At 35.8% G+C, this 17597-nt stretch overlaps 1 protein-coding gene across 4 annotated transcripts in view; it reads left to right on the top strand.

Moving 5' to 3' along the window:
• LOC100353012 (phospholipid-transporting ATPase ABCA3) overlaps nt 1–17597 on the top strand; it is a 123510-nt gene that overhangs the window by 59285 nt on the left and 46628 nt on the right. For 3 of the 4 annotated variants that reach the window (XM_051847877.2, XM_051847878.2, XM_070064640.1), the window contains 8 exons: nt 135–308; nt 1011–1189; nt 2223–2357; nt 7345–7482; nt 7841–7970; nt 10680–10834; nt 11066–11221; nt 11597–11807. In XM_051847877.2, the coding sequence (XP_051703837.2) occupies nt 135–308; nt 1011–1189; nt 2223–2357; nt 7345–7482; nt 7841–7970; nt 10680–10834; nt 11066–11221; nt 11597–11807 (1278 nt within the window). The remainder of the gene's footprint in view (nt 1–134; nt 309–1010; nt 1190–2222; nt 2358–7344; nt 7483–7840; nt 7971–10679; nt 10835–11065; nt 11222–11596; nt 11808–17597) is intronic. The other variant, XM_017342510.3, reaches the window with a different exon arrangement.

Genomic DNA, 17597 nt, shown 5'->3' with positions numbered 1-17597 from the left:
AACAATGTTGAATGAAACAGATATTTTCTATTTCTTATAGAGCTTATTTTATTATAATAAATCAACTAAATTTATATTAGGTTAAGTTTTTTAAGTTACTCAAATTGACCTTATAATTTCCTTTATATTTGCAGCCTATTTTGCTATTACTCTGGGAGGTTTCTGTTTTTTTATCACCTATCTTCCGGCTGCTAACCTGTCTGTCAACTATGGACAGATGACATTCAACCAGAAGATAGTTTCTTGTCTCAGCTCTAATTATGCAATGGCACTGGGATTTAAATTTATATTTGATGCAGAAGTGAAGAGTGAGTATATACCTTGTAAATGTTGTCATGTTTTAGTAAATATCTTTGTTATTTTACTGGATATTCACTGTTAATATTGATTGATGCTGCTAAGCTGTCCTTCAAAATTCTGCTTTATACCACCACATGCATGCATCTCTCCAAAAACATACTGCAAATCTAATAAGGCCTCATTCTGGTCCTTTTAGAGTTACCACCTGCTGTCTAGTGGTAGCGCATGAAATGACACAGTTCCTTCTCTTTTTCCCTCAGTGTAGTATTTATGAATAGTCTTCTGTCCTATAGATAGAATCCATCCCTATTTTTCCATGATTATGTTTTTTAAAATTATGTATGCTAGTAAACATGAACTTTTAACAAGAGGAGAGGTGGAGATGGAGGAACCACCATCTTAACCTGTAGGTCTGCTTATTTTTCTTAAAGCTACTTTCCTGAAATTTTAGTCTACCTTATTTTTATTTCAATCATTTCTAATCATTTGCTTATTTGGCATTTAATGGGGGAGCACTTTACAGGATTACTTACTCAGATGTCCTGTGGGACAACCTAAGTTCTAAGAGTGTAAGAAAGTATCTGACTCTAGTATGAATCTCTAGAAAATACCAACATGTTGTATTCTTCAGTGTTTTATGACAGTACACATGGATAGTTCTGTTTTAGTCCCAGTAGACACCTAATTAACTGTCTCCTCCTATGTCTTAGAAACTGGAATTAAATGGAATAACATCTTCTCACCAAACAAACAAGACAACTTTTTATTTGCCTATATCCTGGGGATGTTACTACTTGATGCTTTATTGTATTTCATTGTGACTTGGTATGTAGAAGCTGTATATCCAGGAAAGTATGGTGTGCCCAAGCCATGGAACTTTTTCTTGCAGGTGAGTTCTAATGCTTATGTTATTGATAGAGACCACAGTCCTGATGAAGTTATTTTTTAATATCTTTAAAAGCATCATAAGTTAATTTTACATTATCTGTAACTGAATAAATAGGTCAGGTAAAATAACCCTTATTTTGTATACTCTTGCTCTACTAATTCACTAGCATTTTTCTTAAAAAAAAAAACCATTATTTGAAATGGAGAGAGAGAAAGATGTATCTTCTATCTACTGTTTCACTCTTCAAATGCCTCAAAAGTTAGGGCTAAGCCATGCTGAAGCCAGGAACCTAGAACTTCACCTGTGTGGCAGCAACCCAGTACTTGAATCTTCTACCTTCCCAGGTGCATTAGCAGCAAGCTGGATCAGAAGTAAAACACCATCAAAACTGGAGGCCTAACCCACTGTGCCACAACGCCCCTCCCCTCACTAGCCCTTTTCTAATATACTCAGCTCTCATAAATATAATCTGTATGTCATGGCATGAAACCTCAAGCTTTATAAAGTGTCATAATTAATCTGGCTTTTAGGCAAGTGTCTCATAAATAATTGAACTCTCTGTCTTAAAGAATTTAGTGCATGGGAGGTCTTTAGATGCCAACAAGGAGAGATTTAATTGTATGTGGGCATTCACTGTTAACTTTATTTCCTTGATCAGTCCAGATTTCAGAACCATAGAAAAATAGAAGGTTTATACATCTTGCTTTCTGTTCTCAGTATTTTCACAAATCATATTTTGTTCATATATTGATCAAAAAAGTTCTTACAAAGACTATTATAATACTTTCACTATACTCTAGTTTAGGAGTGATTTTCCTTTGTGTCTCTTGAATAATTATGATTTCTGTAGAATAGTCTGCTGCTATACCCAAGGAGTTCAAATTACAGCCAAGTAGCTTCAAAATTGAGTCATAAGAAGTTTTTGCAGTACATCTCAATATAAAAGCTAACAGACCATAAGTATTTAAAGTATTTCCTAATGCTTAATTTTTTCATTTCCATGGCAGTGATTGTGTTTTTATTCCATTCTTAGCCCTCTTACTGGTTTGGAGAACCACCTGTGAAAAAATCTGAAACACACCAGTTTCAAGAAACAATTCAAAGCAAGTATTTTGAAGCTGAACCTACTGATTTGGTAACAGGTATCACGATCAAACACTTGCACAAGGTATTGTCTCAGAGATCTCTTTTTCTTCATGGGACTGAAGTTTAGTTTCCAATGTATTATAAGTGTTATTATGAGAAATACCAAGAAAAATATCATATGTTAATGAAAGGTTATAGCCATCATGTTTACTCCCTATAAGGAAGATCAAAATGAAATGTATATATTATGAAAGTCAAAATTTTCTCTTTCCTCCAGAATGGATTTAAATTTTCTATGAACTATAATGGTATCTTATACAGTTGATCTCATTTTAAAAGTTAGATTCTAGTGGAGCTTTATTATTATTTAGTATATTAACATTAATCTCTGCTCACAAATGTTTATGTTCATCCACTTGAAATCTCTCCTGTTTGGGTGTTTATCAGGACACTTGGCTTTCTCAGTTTATCTAGATCAACTGCAGGCAAGCAGTATTCAGGTAACTCATATATTTTGTGACATTCCTTTGCTTCTCAAATGTCTGTATAAGCTTGATCTGAGCCCCTAACTCTATAGCTTGGAGAAAGCTAAGGCTGTCTTTGAAAATTGACTTATTTTTGGAGTACTTATACTTCTGTAGTCTGCTCTGCCTTTATGTATACTACATGGAACTACATAGTGTCTAAATTTTGGTTAAACTCAAACTTTTCCTTGGTATCCTCAGAAGATCTGCTCATCTGAAACATTTTTGTGAATATTACTAACATGTATATAGGTTGAGGCTAGATGGAGTTGGTTCAATGAACACATGAGCTATGACCATTCATTAATTGTTGGCCCTGATATAGCAATGAAAAAGTGAGATAAGGTCTGTGCCCACAAGGAACTTATATTCTACTGTGAATAAAAGCGGTTAACAATCAAGCAAATGAACAAATAAGATAATTATAATATATAGTAAATGCCATTATGAAAATAAATAAGGTAATGATATAGCAGTTAAGCAGTAGGATGGAGAAGAGAAAAACTTCAGGTAGATTATACAATGAAGCCCCACTACAAACATGGCCATGTGGATACTGCTCACCCTCTCTAACAGTAACCTTAGCTGAACAGAATCACCTCATTCCAAATTAGACCTATTTCTTTTAAAGAGCCTAGATCCAATAAGTACTCAAGCTGGGCTTGTGAAGGCCCTGAACTTTCTTCCCGTTCAAGTCTGCTCTGAATAGTCATCCAAGCCACAGAATTCCTTGTGGGGCTGACTTGTTGTTATTGTATTGAAGTCTAACTAGTCTTTCTCCTAAATCTGTAGTATTCTCTTCTTTTCACAGGTGTTGGTCTCAAAAGCACTCCTGTGTACTAACTTCTTTCTTCCTGGGTGCTAACTTCCACATTAGAGTAGACTTTAGGGGGAAGCCAACTGGCAATTATTGGTACCCAGAATTGATTAAGAAAGTGAATGATAACATGAGAGATAGATTTTGGTACAAGGTACCAGTATAGAGTTCATAGATGGTGCACTGGGATGGTATACCAAGGGAAAGAAATGCACTAGTTAGTAGCATGCATCAAGCTCTTGAAAAATATGGGGGAATTACTTATTTTTATGACTGTGTAATTTGGTAGCTATTGCTGGGGAGAAATTATACACTGGAGACAAAGAAATATTGTATGTGATTGACCATCAGGGGATAAGTGGAATTTAATGAGTCTCCTAGGAAATATATAAAGAAATTGTCATTCTCAGCAGCCAAACAGCAGAAAAGGCTGAGAACTAAGCCCCAGACTTGATCATAACAATAGAACTCCAGGTAAGGTTCAATTCTCAGCTATGTGGATTGAGGGCCTTATTGTAAATGAATGGTAATGAGACATAGGATGGGACGCATAGGACTCAAAAATCTCAAATGCTACTTTCTCCTCAACACTTAGGCTACAGAAATGGCCCACTCCTCCATATTAAGAACTCGTGTTTCTTTCTGCTTTCTTGAAGATGTGCAGTGGCCTTTGCCCCACAAAACAACAAAAACTCACTCTGGACAATAGGGAAAATAATATGTGTCTGTCACACAATGTAGTAGGTACCCTCCAAGATGATCTTCAGTGATACACGCTTCCTGATTTTCATGCCCTTGAACAGGCCTGTCAAGTAAGACAAATCAAAAACTTTAAAAGCAACATGACTGTTTTCTGAGGCTAAGTCATAAAATACATTTAAGCTTTGGCTTTGGTCTCTTGGATTTCTTATTCTGAGAGAAGTTAGCTTCTGGGCTGTGAACATAATTAAGCCATCAACTAAATGAAGGAAGAAAGGCCTGTGTAGAATGAACTGCCCCCTCTAACCCACAACCATCTCCAAATTCCCAGCCAATTGAATAAGCTACTTTAAAAGGGTAACTTCCTGTCAATCAAGGATCCAGCCCTCACCACCATTTTTAGTGCCATATCTCTTGAGCTTCCCAGTTGACAGACTCTGAGCCAGCGCTGATATATTAGCCATAGTTCAGAAAGTATGACAAACAAGCAAACATCCTGGGTTAAGTTTATTTCTGGATATTTTATTTCAGCTATTGTGTATGAGAGTACTTTATAGTTTCTTTTTCAGTGAGTTTGCTATTGGTATGTAAACATACTGTCAATTTTGTATCTTCAAACTCTGCTGAATTCATTTATTGGTTTTAATAGTCTTTTTTTCAATGCCTTTAGGTTTTTCTATTTATATTGTATCAGGGATAATTTTACTTCCTCCTTTCCTACTGGTATATCTTTTATTTAGTTCTCTAAATGCACTGGCTAAGCTTCCAATAAAAATATTTAATAACAGACACACATTCAGGCTACCAATTAAGATGCTTGCTTCCTATATTGGAGTACCTGGGCTTGATACCCAGCTCGCCTCATGCTAATGTAGACCTTAGGAGACAGTGTGGCAGGCATCTGATGAGTGAACGTGGGAACACTCTCACATGCACGGTGCTCTCTCGCTTTCTTTCTCTTTCTCTTTCTCTCTCTCTCTCTCCCTATCCCTATCCCTATCCCTCTCCCTGCATCTTAACTAAAATTTTAAAATTTAGCCTTTATTATTTTGAAGTACAGACCATCTGTACTGATTAGTTTAGGGCTTTTATCATGAATTGACACTGACCTTTATGGAATTCTTTTTCTACATCTATTGAGATGATCATATTTTTATCCTTCATTATATTGATGGGAAGTATTATGTTTATTTATTTATGTAGGTTGAACCATCCTTGCATCCCCATGGTAAGTCTCACTTGATTGTGATGGGTGTGTTGTTAAATTTGATTTGCTAGTATTCTGTTGAGAACTTTTGCATCTATATTTATCAGAGAAATTGATCTCTAGTTTTCCTTTTTGTTGTGTTGTTGTGTGATTCATGTATCAGAGTAAAATTGGCCTTGCAGAATGATTTGAAGGGTCCCTTTCATTCAGTTTTTGGGATAGTTTGAGAAAAAATTTTGTTAGTTCTTCCTTAAAAGTATGGTAGAACTCAGTAGTAAAGCCATTCAGTCCTGGACTTCTCTTTGTTGGCAGCCTTTTGACTACTTAATCAGACTTGTTACTTATTATTGGTCTGCTCACATTTTATATGTCTTCATGGTTCAAATTGGTATGTTATATGTATCTAAAAATTTATATATTTATTCTAGACTTTCTAATTTGTTGGTATGTTACTATTCATAAAACCCTTTTTATTTGTTATATCTTTTTTCATATCTGATTTTATTTGAGCATTCTCTTTTTCTTGGTCAGTCTGTCTAAAGTTTTGTCATTATCTTGCCAAAAAGCAAGTGTACTGATCTTTTATGTTATTTTCTTGGTCTCTATTTCATTTATTTCTGCTCTGATTTTTGTTATTTCTGTCATTCTACTAATTTTTATTTGATTTGTGTGTGTTGTAAATCTAAAAGCTGTCTTCATTCTTTTTCTTTCTTTTTTTGTCTGGTTCAATATTTTGTATGACCTGTCTTTAAGTTCAGATACTCACTCTTCTGCTTTATTTACCTCTTGCTGAGGCGTCCAGCTTTATTGGACTTATAAAGGTCTTCATTTTCAAGAGTTCTGTTGGATTCTTTTTCAAGATTTCTTTCTTTGCTGAATTGTATTCCTGCCTTCAGTCAACTGCCCATATTCTTTTGTATCTCTTTGAATAATCATTATAATCACTCTTTTGAATTTTTTCAAATATGTATTTATTTGAAAGGCAGAGTGACAGAGAGAGAAGGAGAGACAGAGATCTTCTATCCACTGGTTCACTCCCAAAATAGCTACACCAACTAGGTTTGGGCCAGACCAAAGCTAAGAGACAGGAACTCCATCCAGGTCTCTAATGTGGAAGGCAAGGACTCAAGCACTTGGTCCATCTTCCACTGCCCTCCAAGGCACATTAGCAGGTAGCTGGATTGGAAGCAGAACAGCCAGGACTCCAACTGGCATTTAGGTATGGAATGCTGGCATTAACCTGCTGTACCACACGCTGGCCCCCTTTTGAATTGTTTTTCAGGCATTTCCTTAATCTTATTTTCACTGGACGTTGTTGCTGATGTGTTGTGTTCAAACATTTGGGGTTTTATATTGCATTGCTTTTTCATGCCTCTTGTGTCCCTTTGTGATATTTGCACATCTGGCAGATTAGTTCTCTTTATCTTTCATTAGGGAGGTCTTGATGTATCTTTGGGTATCAATTTGGTAAGCTACTTGGTGCTAATTCCAGTTGGGCACAGTAGTGTAGTCTCCTTGTACCATCTTTCGTTGTACTTGATGATAGCAGTGATGGGGGTCTGAGGATCTCCTGAGACTCAGGGAGGTGGCTCTGGTACATAGTCCATCAACCATCTCCTGAGGAAGGAGCAGGAGCTGCGGAAGCAGCACTGACATTAGCAACAGGCCTGGTTGGCACAGGAAGCAGGCTAGTTACAGACCCCCAGCTCTTTATTTAGTCAAAATCTTTTACAGACTTAAATAACATCCATTTTTACTCCAGGTAAGCAGATATTCATGTACCATCTCTCACTGAAGGTGTCTGTCTTTCCTTAAATTTCAGGCTAGTTGGTTGCCTAGAAACCCCACTTCTCTGATTTGTTCAAAAGAAGTAAATTATTCAACTTGCACGTGTCACTGGCATGGGAGTGATGTTCTTTCCAGCTATTGTATCCTAAGTGGAAGCAATTCTAGTTTACATGTAAGGAAATTTAGATGAACATCTATGTATAGGTTTTCAATTGGTCATTCCTCCAAATTAGAATGAAGACTGACTGAAGAAGAGTGTGGTATTACCAGTTCAGATGGTAATTGAAACAAAGCAGGAATGGATGAGATTTCCAGAAGATGTTTGTAATTCCAAGAAATTCTAAAACTCACTTTGTGTCATCCATTTTTTTTTCCTTTTCACAGGTTCATCATTTCATACTTTTATTTTTTTCCTCATGAGATCAATGATGTGGCATTGTTTCTTCTATAGATAGTTGAAATGGGTGCTTTTTCTTCCAAAATAGTTGTTATAGATATAAAATTAGCATTCATGGATTTCCCCCCTACAGGTTTTCCAAGATAAGGGCACTACTAAAGTAGCAATAAAGGAATTGTCTCTGAATTTATATGAGGGACAGATCACTGTTCTTCTCGGACACAATGGGGCAGGAAAATCCACTACCATGTCCATTCTGTCAGGTAGGTGTTCAACTCTGTTCAAACAGTGTTTTTATACAGAAACAATGAGGCCTTCAGGTATCCTATACAATTTGGTCATTTCAGAGGCATGTAACTTAGTAATACACTTCATTTTAAAGTTTGCAAATAATCATTTTAAAGTTTCAAATTTAGAATTTATTTGGAGAGAGATATTATATGATTACAAAAAGGACAATCCACTAGCAAGACATAACAATCCTTAATATATATGTAGAACATACCTTCCATTTGAGTATACATACACAACTAATAAATATAGGTAATCAAAAATAAATAGTATAAATATTATCTCCTCAAGTAGTTTAAAAAGAAATTGTATTAAGTACATATATAATTTTATTGTTGGACCTATAATATATAGAAAGATATTGTGTGAATACTTGATAATAACAGCACAAAGAAATTAGGTGAGAATAAAAAATATAGTAGAATAACGAAATTATGCTAGAGGGCAGCACACACTCAGAAACAACTAAAGAGAACCAACAGTGGTAAATACTAAGGTAAATATAACAAACTCTATTAATTTATACTTCCTCTCTGGTGTAGTGGGTTAAACCACCGCCTGCACAGACAGCTTCCTATATAGATGCCAGTTTGATCCTGGCTGCTCCACTTCCCATCCACTCCTGGAAAAGCAGTGGAAAATGGCCCAAGTGTTTGGGCGCCTCCACCCATGTGTGAGACCTGGAAGAGGCTCCTGTCTCGTGGCTTTGTTCTGGCCCAGCTCTGGCTATTGCTGCTATTTGGGGGGGTGAACCAGTGGATGGACGATCTCTCTGTCTCTGTCTCTGTCTCTCTCTCTCTCTGTAACTCTGCCTTTCAAATAAAATAAATAAATATTTAAATATATACTTTCTCACTTTTGTTTCTTAGCTTCCTTACTAAACAGAAAACTAAGTATGTTATAGTTGATTACATATATGCTTATAGATTTAATGTGTGTAATAATAATAGCTCCAAAAGAAGTGGGAAGGGCTGGCATTGTGGTATAGTGGATAAAGCCACCGCCTCCAATGCCATCATCCTATATGGGTGCTAGTTTGATTCCTGGCTGCTCCACTTCTGATCCAGCTCTGTGCTAATGGCCTGGGAAAGCAGCAGAAGATGACCCTGGTCCCTGGGCCTCTACACCCACATGAAACCCAGATGAAGCTCCTGGCTCCTGGCTTCAACTGGGCCCAGGCCTGGCTGTTGCAGCCATCAGCAGGAGTGAACCAGTGGATGGAAGACCTTTGTCTCTTTCTCACTCTCTCTCTATAATTCTGACTTTCAAATAAATAAATCTTTAAGAAAAAAAGAAAGTTAAAGAATAGAAGCAGATAAATTACTCAGAAAAGAAACTGGAATATATTCCTGAACATGTTTGACACTTCTCAGTCATACATGGTACATTCTCCATTATAGGTGATATAGTAAGCCATAAAACAAACCTCAGTGAATTTAAAATATTTGAATCTCACAAAGTATAGTTCCTCATCACAATGAGTAAAGTTATAAATTAATGACAAATAAGTTTTGGAAATTCACAATTTTGTGGGAATCAATTTATTTATGATCAAAGCAGAAATCACAAAGGAAATTACAACATAATTTGATGAAAATAATTTTATGGGATGAAACTCAAACAGTAGTGGAAATTTCTGCTTACAGATGTCTGCATTTAAGAAAAAGAAAGTTCGCAAATACACAATTTAACTTTCCACTTTGCGACACTCTAAAAAGCAATCAAACCCAAAGCAAGTAGAAAAAGTAAGTAAGGATTATAGTATAAGTTAATAAAGTAGAGAATATTAAAAACAATAGAGAAAGTTAATGAAACCAAAAGTTTTCTCTTTGAAATAATAAAAGTAGCAAAGCTTAGCTAGATTGGCCAGGAGAAATAAAGATTTAAACTACTAAATCTAAAAATGAAGTGTCCATGACAGAAGCTAGAAGTCAAAGAGCCAAATAGCCACTCTCATTTTAAAGCAACTAGAATTAGAATAACCTCTTAGAAACTTTGGAACAAATGTGAAATAAATGGGACTGTAGGGCAACAGGAGTGATTTGGGACATATGGTGTCTCATAATGGACATACCTGAACACATTTATCCTTATGGTAGTGTTTTTAAAACAGGATTTCCAAATTACTAGACTTAAAGTGATATTTCCCCCATTAAATGTAACCAATTATGACAGCTATAGATAAAATGCTATTGTTTTTAAATCATTCTAAAATTATTCTAGGTTACGCTATGTTATTTCCTCTATCTAGAACTTAAATTTTTTAAGGATAACAGTTCTATGGGCTACATTTTCAGAATTCAAGAATCTGTCAAAATCTAAGGTAGTGCACAGTTATAATTCATAAATTTCATCAAATGGCTGATGGCAATGCTGGAATAATCTAACACCTTTTCCTTTTTTACTACTCAAGTGGTTTTTTTTTTTTTTACTTATTCATACTTATTGAAAATTAAAACATATAGTTAAGGATCTGGAACAACAAATTATTTCTAATCTCATTACCCCCAAAATAGCAACCAATAGTTTCTGAAATTTTCTTCAAGATGTATTGCTAATTCTAATGAGTAATCCATATATATATATATATATATGTCAAAGCTGAAGTACTAATAAGTAGTTGGTTGTCAAGTTCCCTCAGAAAAGCTATTTCTCAATCTGTTCTTGATTTTTGATTCTAGGTCTCTATCCGCCTACTAGTGGAGAGGCCTATGTTTATGGGTATGATATCTCAACCCAGATGGTCCAGATCAGAAAATCACTGGGGTTGTGTCCCCAGCAGGATTTGTTGTTTAATTACTTGACAGTATCAGAACACCTTCAATTCTATAGTGCGGTAAGCCAAAGATACATTTCTTTACACCCCTCCCCCATTTATGTACTCCAGGTAGTTTAGCAACTATAAATATCCTTATAAAGTTCAAGAATACTTTTGATGAATTTTCCTTTATAAAGAGTGGCAAAGGGAATAAATCACTACATAGGTAATATAAGGACAGAGCTGGTATAAAATATTTCTAAGAATAAAGTGGGAAGCACCCATGGAAACTCTGACTCCTTTATCTAGATAAAAGGAATACCTCAAAAGAAGTGTCTTAAGGAAATTGACCACATGCTGTCTGCTTTTAACCTGCTAGAAAAACGTGATGCATTTTCAAAGTCACTGAGTGGAGGAATGAAGCGCAAACTCTCCATCATTATAGCACTTTTAGGAGACTCTAAGGTAAAACTAAATCAAACTAAAAATTGATCCTCATTGTATACTGCAAATGGTCTAAAAAATCAGCTGACACAAATTTAATAGTTGATATGGATCTAACATTCTAAAAGGAACCTCCTAACTGAAAATCAGGGAATTCACATTATCAACCTCGTTGTTATAAAATGGCCAAGAGTTTAGAATTATTCCAACATTCCTAATCCGGTTTTGTCTGAATTTACTGTCTTGGCTTATTATATCATTAGCTTACCTTACTGTCTTAGCTGGGCAAAATGACTGAAAATGCAAAGCCAAAATAAGTTCCATGATGGAGAATACACTAGTGGCACAAGGACATAATATGTACAATGGCCATCAAATTGTCCTTCCGGTCTTTAGGTGGTGATACTTGATGAGCCCACATCTGGCATGGACCCAGCCTCAAGGAGGGCCACCTGGGACCTCCTTCAGAACTATAAACAGAATCGTACCATGTTACTGACCACCCACTACATGGATGAAGCTGATGTTCTAGGTGACCGCATTGCCATCATGGTCCAAGGATACTTGCAGTGCTGTGGCTCTTCAATTTTCCTGAAAAAATTATATGGTATCTCTCCCTTTGGTCATTCCTAGGATATTGATGCCTTAATAATGCAACAATTTCATTAATTATTTATTAATAATTATTAATATTAATGCTATTAATAATACCCTCAGAGCATAATTTTTATTATTTTCATTTCTCCCATCCTACTAACTTTCAACTAAAGTCCTTTGAAATAATGCTCATATTTTCTTGAAGATGCAAAATTATTTCCCACTTTATATTTATTGTGTTTTTCATTTTTTATGTTCATTTTTCCCACATGGCTCCTACTTAAAATGTAATTGAATAAAATGCAGTTATCTCTTTTATGAAGTAGATGGCTGGGAGACAGATAGATAAATAAACAGATTTATTTATAGATTGAGATATTATAGATGGAATATGGAGGACCAGATATCTCTGCTTCTAGTTTCTTGTTTGTCAAATCCTTATCAAACTGATTCTGTATTAGAAGAATAATTTTTTCCAACATGAAGAATTTTTATGAACATTGGAAACACAAAATTACCTATGCTTCCATCTTCTTTTACTATCTAAATAAAATTTCATCATTTCATCCTCAGTATTTCATATTTCTTTCCATGTTTTCTCCCTAAGCAGTAGCTTATAAAATATAATTTCTTCATCACTTACTCTAGAATACTCTTATCTAATATTCAGTTTAATTTTTTAATATTTTCATTATTTATATAAGGTGATAAAATTTTCATGTATTTCATATATAAAGATAGGAGCATAGTGGTTTTTGTGTGTTGATTTTATAACCTGCCACTTTTCCAAACTGTTTTATGAGTTCCAGTAGTCTCTTAGTGGAGTCTTTTGGTTCCTGAATCATGTCATTTGCAAATAGGTTCTTCTAGGTTTCCAATTTGTTGGCATACACGCCTTTGTAATAATTCCTGATGAGTTTTTTTTTAACTATTTTCCCTTAGCCTAGAGCCGTCTGCCCTTTGCCTGTTCTGCCATCTGGAATCGCGCCATGATTTCTTCTTTGACTCCTCAGTTGTTTAAGAGTATATTGTTTAATGTTAACATATTAGTGAATTTTCCAATTTTTTTGTTATTGATTTCTCACTTCATCTTGTGGTCTGAGAAAATAATTTTGTATCTGTTTTTTATTAAATTTACTGAGGTTTGATTTCTGGAATAACATATTTTCTGTCCTGGGAAACTTTCTGTGTGTACCTGAAAAGAATGTGTATGCTGTTATTATTGAGTGGAGTTTTTTGTATGTTTGTTGTATCTAATTAATTTATTATATTAGTCTTTTATATCCCTAGTTATTTTCTTTCTGTTTGTTTTATATACTATAATGAGTACTGAAATCTCTGTTACTGTAGAACTTGTTATTTCTCCCTTCAATTATCTTACTATAGGGTTTTTTACTTCTCCCTTCATTTGTACCAATTTTGCTCTATATATTTGAGGGTTATGATATGAGGTGTGTAAATATTTATAATTTTTGTATCTCCCTACTGTATTGAATCTTTTATTAATATATTATATCCTTATTTCCCTACTGTAACTTTTTATTATTGAAATTACTTTATCTGGTATTAGTACAGCTGCATCAACTCACAGAATAGCTGTTTTGTCCTTTCATTTTCAATCTATCTGTGTCTCTGGATCTAAAATGAGCCTTTTGTAGATAAAATAGTTGGATTTTTTTTAACAATTTGCCAATCTCTATCTTCTGATGGCAGAATTTAATACATTTACAATTAAAGTAATTACTAACAAGGATTGAATTACTTTAGTAGTTTGGTGTTTATATATTCCTTATTGATCTTTTGTTCCTATTTCCTCTATCACTTTCTTATTTTCTGCTTAGTTGTTTTATATAGTAAAATGTCTTGATTTTCTTCTCATTTCTTTTTCATGTATATCTTGTTGAAACTTTCTTTTTTTAACCAGGAATTAAAATTTATATTAATTTCAATAGAAAATAAAACCCTGCCAAGTTAGAGTCTGGCTTCCCTTTGCTTCAGTGAAAGACTCCCTAGGACTTTTCTTTAAGGACATGTCTAATATTTGTGAACTTTAACAATTTTTTTACTTTGTAGGTCTTAATTTCTGGGTCTGTTTCTGTTAACTTCCTTCCCAGTTATGAGTCACACATTTTCCTTCTACTTAGAATTATCTAACAACTTTGAATTAATTGCTGTAAATTGTGAATGTTAGTGATTATGTTGGTGAATATGTAGATTTTAGGGGAATGTATTCCACTTTTATTAATGTTTATATATGTATTTTTCATGTACTTGAAAGGTGGAAGTGGAAGAGGGAGAGAGAAATTGAGATTCCAGCCACTGGTTCATTCCCCAATTGCCCACAACAACCAGGGCTGGACCAAGCTGAAACCAAGAGGCTGGTACTCTGCTGGGTCTTCCATGTGGGTTACAGGAGCCCACGTACTTGAGCCTTCATTTGGTGTCTTCCAGGAAACATTAATAGGAAATTGGCCGGCACCGCGGCTCAATGGGCTAATCCTCCACCTGTGGCACCGGCACCCCAGCCGGATTCTGTCCCAGTTGCCCCTCTTCCAGTCCAGCTCTCTGCTATGCCCGGGAGTGCAGTGGATGATGGCCCAAGTCCTCGGGCCCTGCACCTGCATGGGAGACCAGGAGAAGCACCTGGCTCCTGGCTTCGGATCAGTGAACCACCATTCCAATATAGGATGCAGGCATTGCAAGCCAAGTGGTGGCCTGATCCACTACACCACAACACCTGCACCAGAGGTGTCTTTCTTTAAATACTGTTTTTTTTAATCTTTTTAAAAATATTTATTTATTTATTTATTTATTTTAACTTTTATTTAATGAATATAAATTTCCAAAGTACAGAATATTGATTACAATGGCTTCCCCCTCATAACGTCCCTCCAACCCACAACCCTCCCCTTATCTACTCCCTCTCCCCTTCCATTCACATCAAGATTCATTTTCGATTCTCTTTATATACAGAAGATCAGTTTAGCATACATTAAGTAAAGATCTCAACAGTTTGCTCCCACACAGAAACATAAAGTGAAAAATACTGTTTGAGTACTAGTTATAGCATTAAATCTCAATGTATAGCACATTAAGGACAGAGATCCTACATGAGGAGTAAGTGCACAGTGACTCCTGTTGTTGACTTAACAAATTGACACTCTTGTTTATGGCCTCAGTAATCACCCTAGGCTCTTGTCATGAGCTGCCAAGGCTATGGAAGCCCCCTGAGTTCACCGACTCTGATCATATTTAGACAAGGTCATGGTCAAAGTGGAAGTTCTCTCCTCCCTTCAGAGAAAGGTACCTCCTTCTTTGATAACCCATTCTTTCCACTGGGATCTCACTCGCGGAGATCTTTCATTTAGGTCATTTTTTTTTTTTGCCAGAATGTTTTGGCTTTCCATGCCTGAAATAGTCTCATGGGCTTCTCTGCCAGATCCGCATGCCTTAAGGGCTGATTCTGAGGCCAGAGTGCTGTTTAGGACATCTGCCATTCTATGGGTCTGCTGTGTATCTCACTTCCCATGTTGGATCATTCTCTCCCTTTTTTATTCTATCAGCTAGTATTTGCAGACACTATTCTTGTTTATGTGATCCCTTTGGTTCTTAGTCCTATCATTATGATCAATTGTGAACAGAAATTGATCACTGGGACTAGTGAGATGGCATTGGTACATGCCACCTTGATGGGATTGAATTGGAATCCCCTGCTATGTTTCTAACTCTACCGTTTGAGGTGAGTCAGCTTGAGCATGTCCCGAATTGCACATCTCTTCCTCTGTTATTCCCACTCATATTTAACAGCGATCACTTTTCAGTTAAGTGTCAGCACTTAAGAATAATTGTGTATTGATTACAGTATTCAACCAAAAGTATTAAGTAGAACAAACAAAAAAATACTAAGAGGGATAACATTAAGTTGCTCATCAACAGTCAGGGCGAGGGCTGATCAAGTCACTGTTTCTCATAGTGTTCATTTCACTTTAACAGGTTTCCTTTTTGGTGCTCAGTTAGTTGTCACTTATCAGGGAGAACAAGTGGTATTTGTCCCTTTGGGATTGGCTTATTTCACTCAGCATAATGTTTTCCAAATTCCTAACAGGGATCATTTTTCAGTTAAAATTTAAACACCTAAGAATAATTGTGTGTTAATTACAGAGTTCAACCAATGGTACTAGAACAAAAAAAATACTAAAATGAATAAAGTATTACATTGTACATCAACAGTCAGCACAAGAGCTGATCAAGTCACTGTTTCTCATAGTGTCCATTTCACTTCAACAAGTTTCCCCTTTGGTGCTCAGTTAGTTGTCGCCGATCAGGGAGAACATGATATTTGTCCCTTTGGGACTGGCTTAATTCACTCAGCATGATGTTTTCCAAATTCCTCCATCTTGTTGCAAATGACCGGGTTTCGTTGTTTTTGACTGCTGTATAGTATTCGATAGAGTACATGTCCCATAATTTCTTTATCCAGTCTACTGTTGATGGGCATTTGGGTTGGTTCCAGGTCTTAGCTATTGTGAATTGAGCTGCAATAAACATTAAGGTGCAGACAGCTTGTTTGTTTGTCAATTTCATTTCCTTTGGGTAAATTCCAAGGAGTGGGATGGCTGGGTTAAATGGTAGGGTTATATTCAGGTTTCTGAGGAATCTCCAGACTGACTTCCATAGTGGCTTCACCAGTTTGCACTCCCACCAACAGTGGGTTAGTGTCCCTTTTTCCTCACATCCTCTCCAGCATCTGTTGTTGGTAGATTTCTGAATGTGAGCCATTCTAACCGGGGTGAGGTGAAACCTCATTGTGGTTTTGATTTGCATTTCCCTGATTGCTAGCGACCTTGAACATTTTTTCATGTGCCTGTTGGCCATTTGGATTTCCCCTTTTGAAAAATGTCTATTGAGGTCCTTGGCCCATCTCTTAAGTGGGTAGTTTGTTTTGATGATGTGGAGTTTCTTGATTTCTTTGTAGATTCTGGTTATCAACCCTTTATCTGTTGCATAGTTTGCAAATGTATTTTCCCATTCTGTTGGTTGCCTCCTCACTTTCCTGACTGTTTCTTTTGAAGTACAGAAACTTCTCAATTTCATGCAATCACAAATGTTAATTTTGGCTTTGACTGCCTGTGATTCTGTGTCTTTTCCAAGAAGTCATTGCCGGTACCTATATCTTGCAGGGTTTTTCCAATGCTATCTAATAATTTGATGGTGTCAGGTCATAGATTTAAGTCTTTAATCCTTGTTGAGTGAATTTTTGTGTAAGTTGAAAGGTAGGGGTCTTGCTTCATGATTCTGCACGTGGAAATCCAATTTTCCCAGCACCATTTATCGAATAGACTGTCCTTACTCCAGGGATTGGTTTTGGATCCTTGATCAAATATAAGTTGGCTGTAGATGTTTGGATTGATTTCTGGTGTTTCTATTCTGTTCCATTGGTCTATCCATCTGTTTCTGTACCAGTACCATGCTGTTTTGATTATAACTGCCCTGTAGTATGTTCTGAAATCTGGTATTGTGATGCCTCCGGCTTTGTTTTTGTTGTACAAGATTGCTTTACCTATTCGAGGTCTCCTGTGTCTCCATATGAATTTCATCATCATTGTTTCCAGATCTGAGAAGAAGGCATTAAGTATCTTGATTGGTATTGCATTGAATGTATAAATTGCTTTTGGGAGAATGGACATTTTGATGATATTGATTCTTCCAATCCATGAGCATGGAAGATTTTTCCATTTCTTGGTATCCTCTTCCATTTCTTTCTTTAAGATTTTGTAATTTTCATTGTAGAGATCCTGAA

This window comes from Oryctolagus cuniculus, chromosome 19 (assembly GCF_964237555.1).
Source record: "Oryctolagus cuniculus chromosome 19, mOryCun1.1, whole genome shotgun sequence".
NCBI classification, from domain to species: domain Eukaryota; kingdom Metazoa; phylum Chordata; class Mammalia; order Lagomorpha; family Leporidae; genus Oryctolagus; species Oryctolagus cuniculus.
The sequence above is the reverse complement of the archived record's forward strand: the minus strand, read 5'-3'. Positions and strand labels throughout refer to the sequence as shown.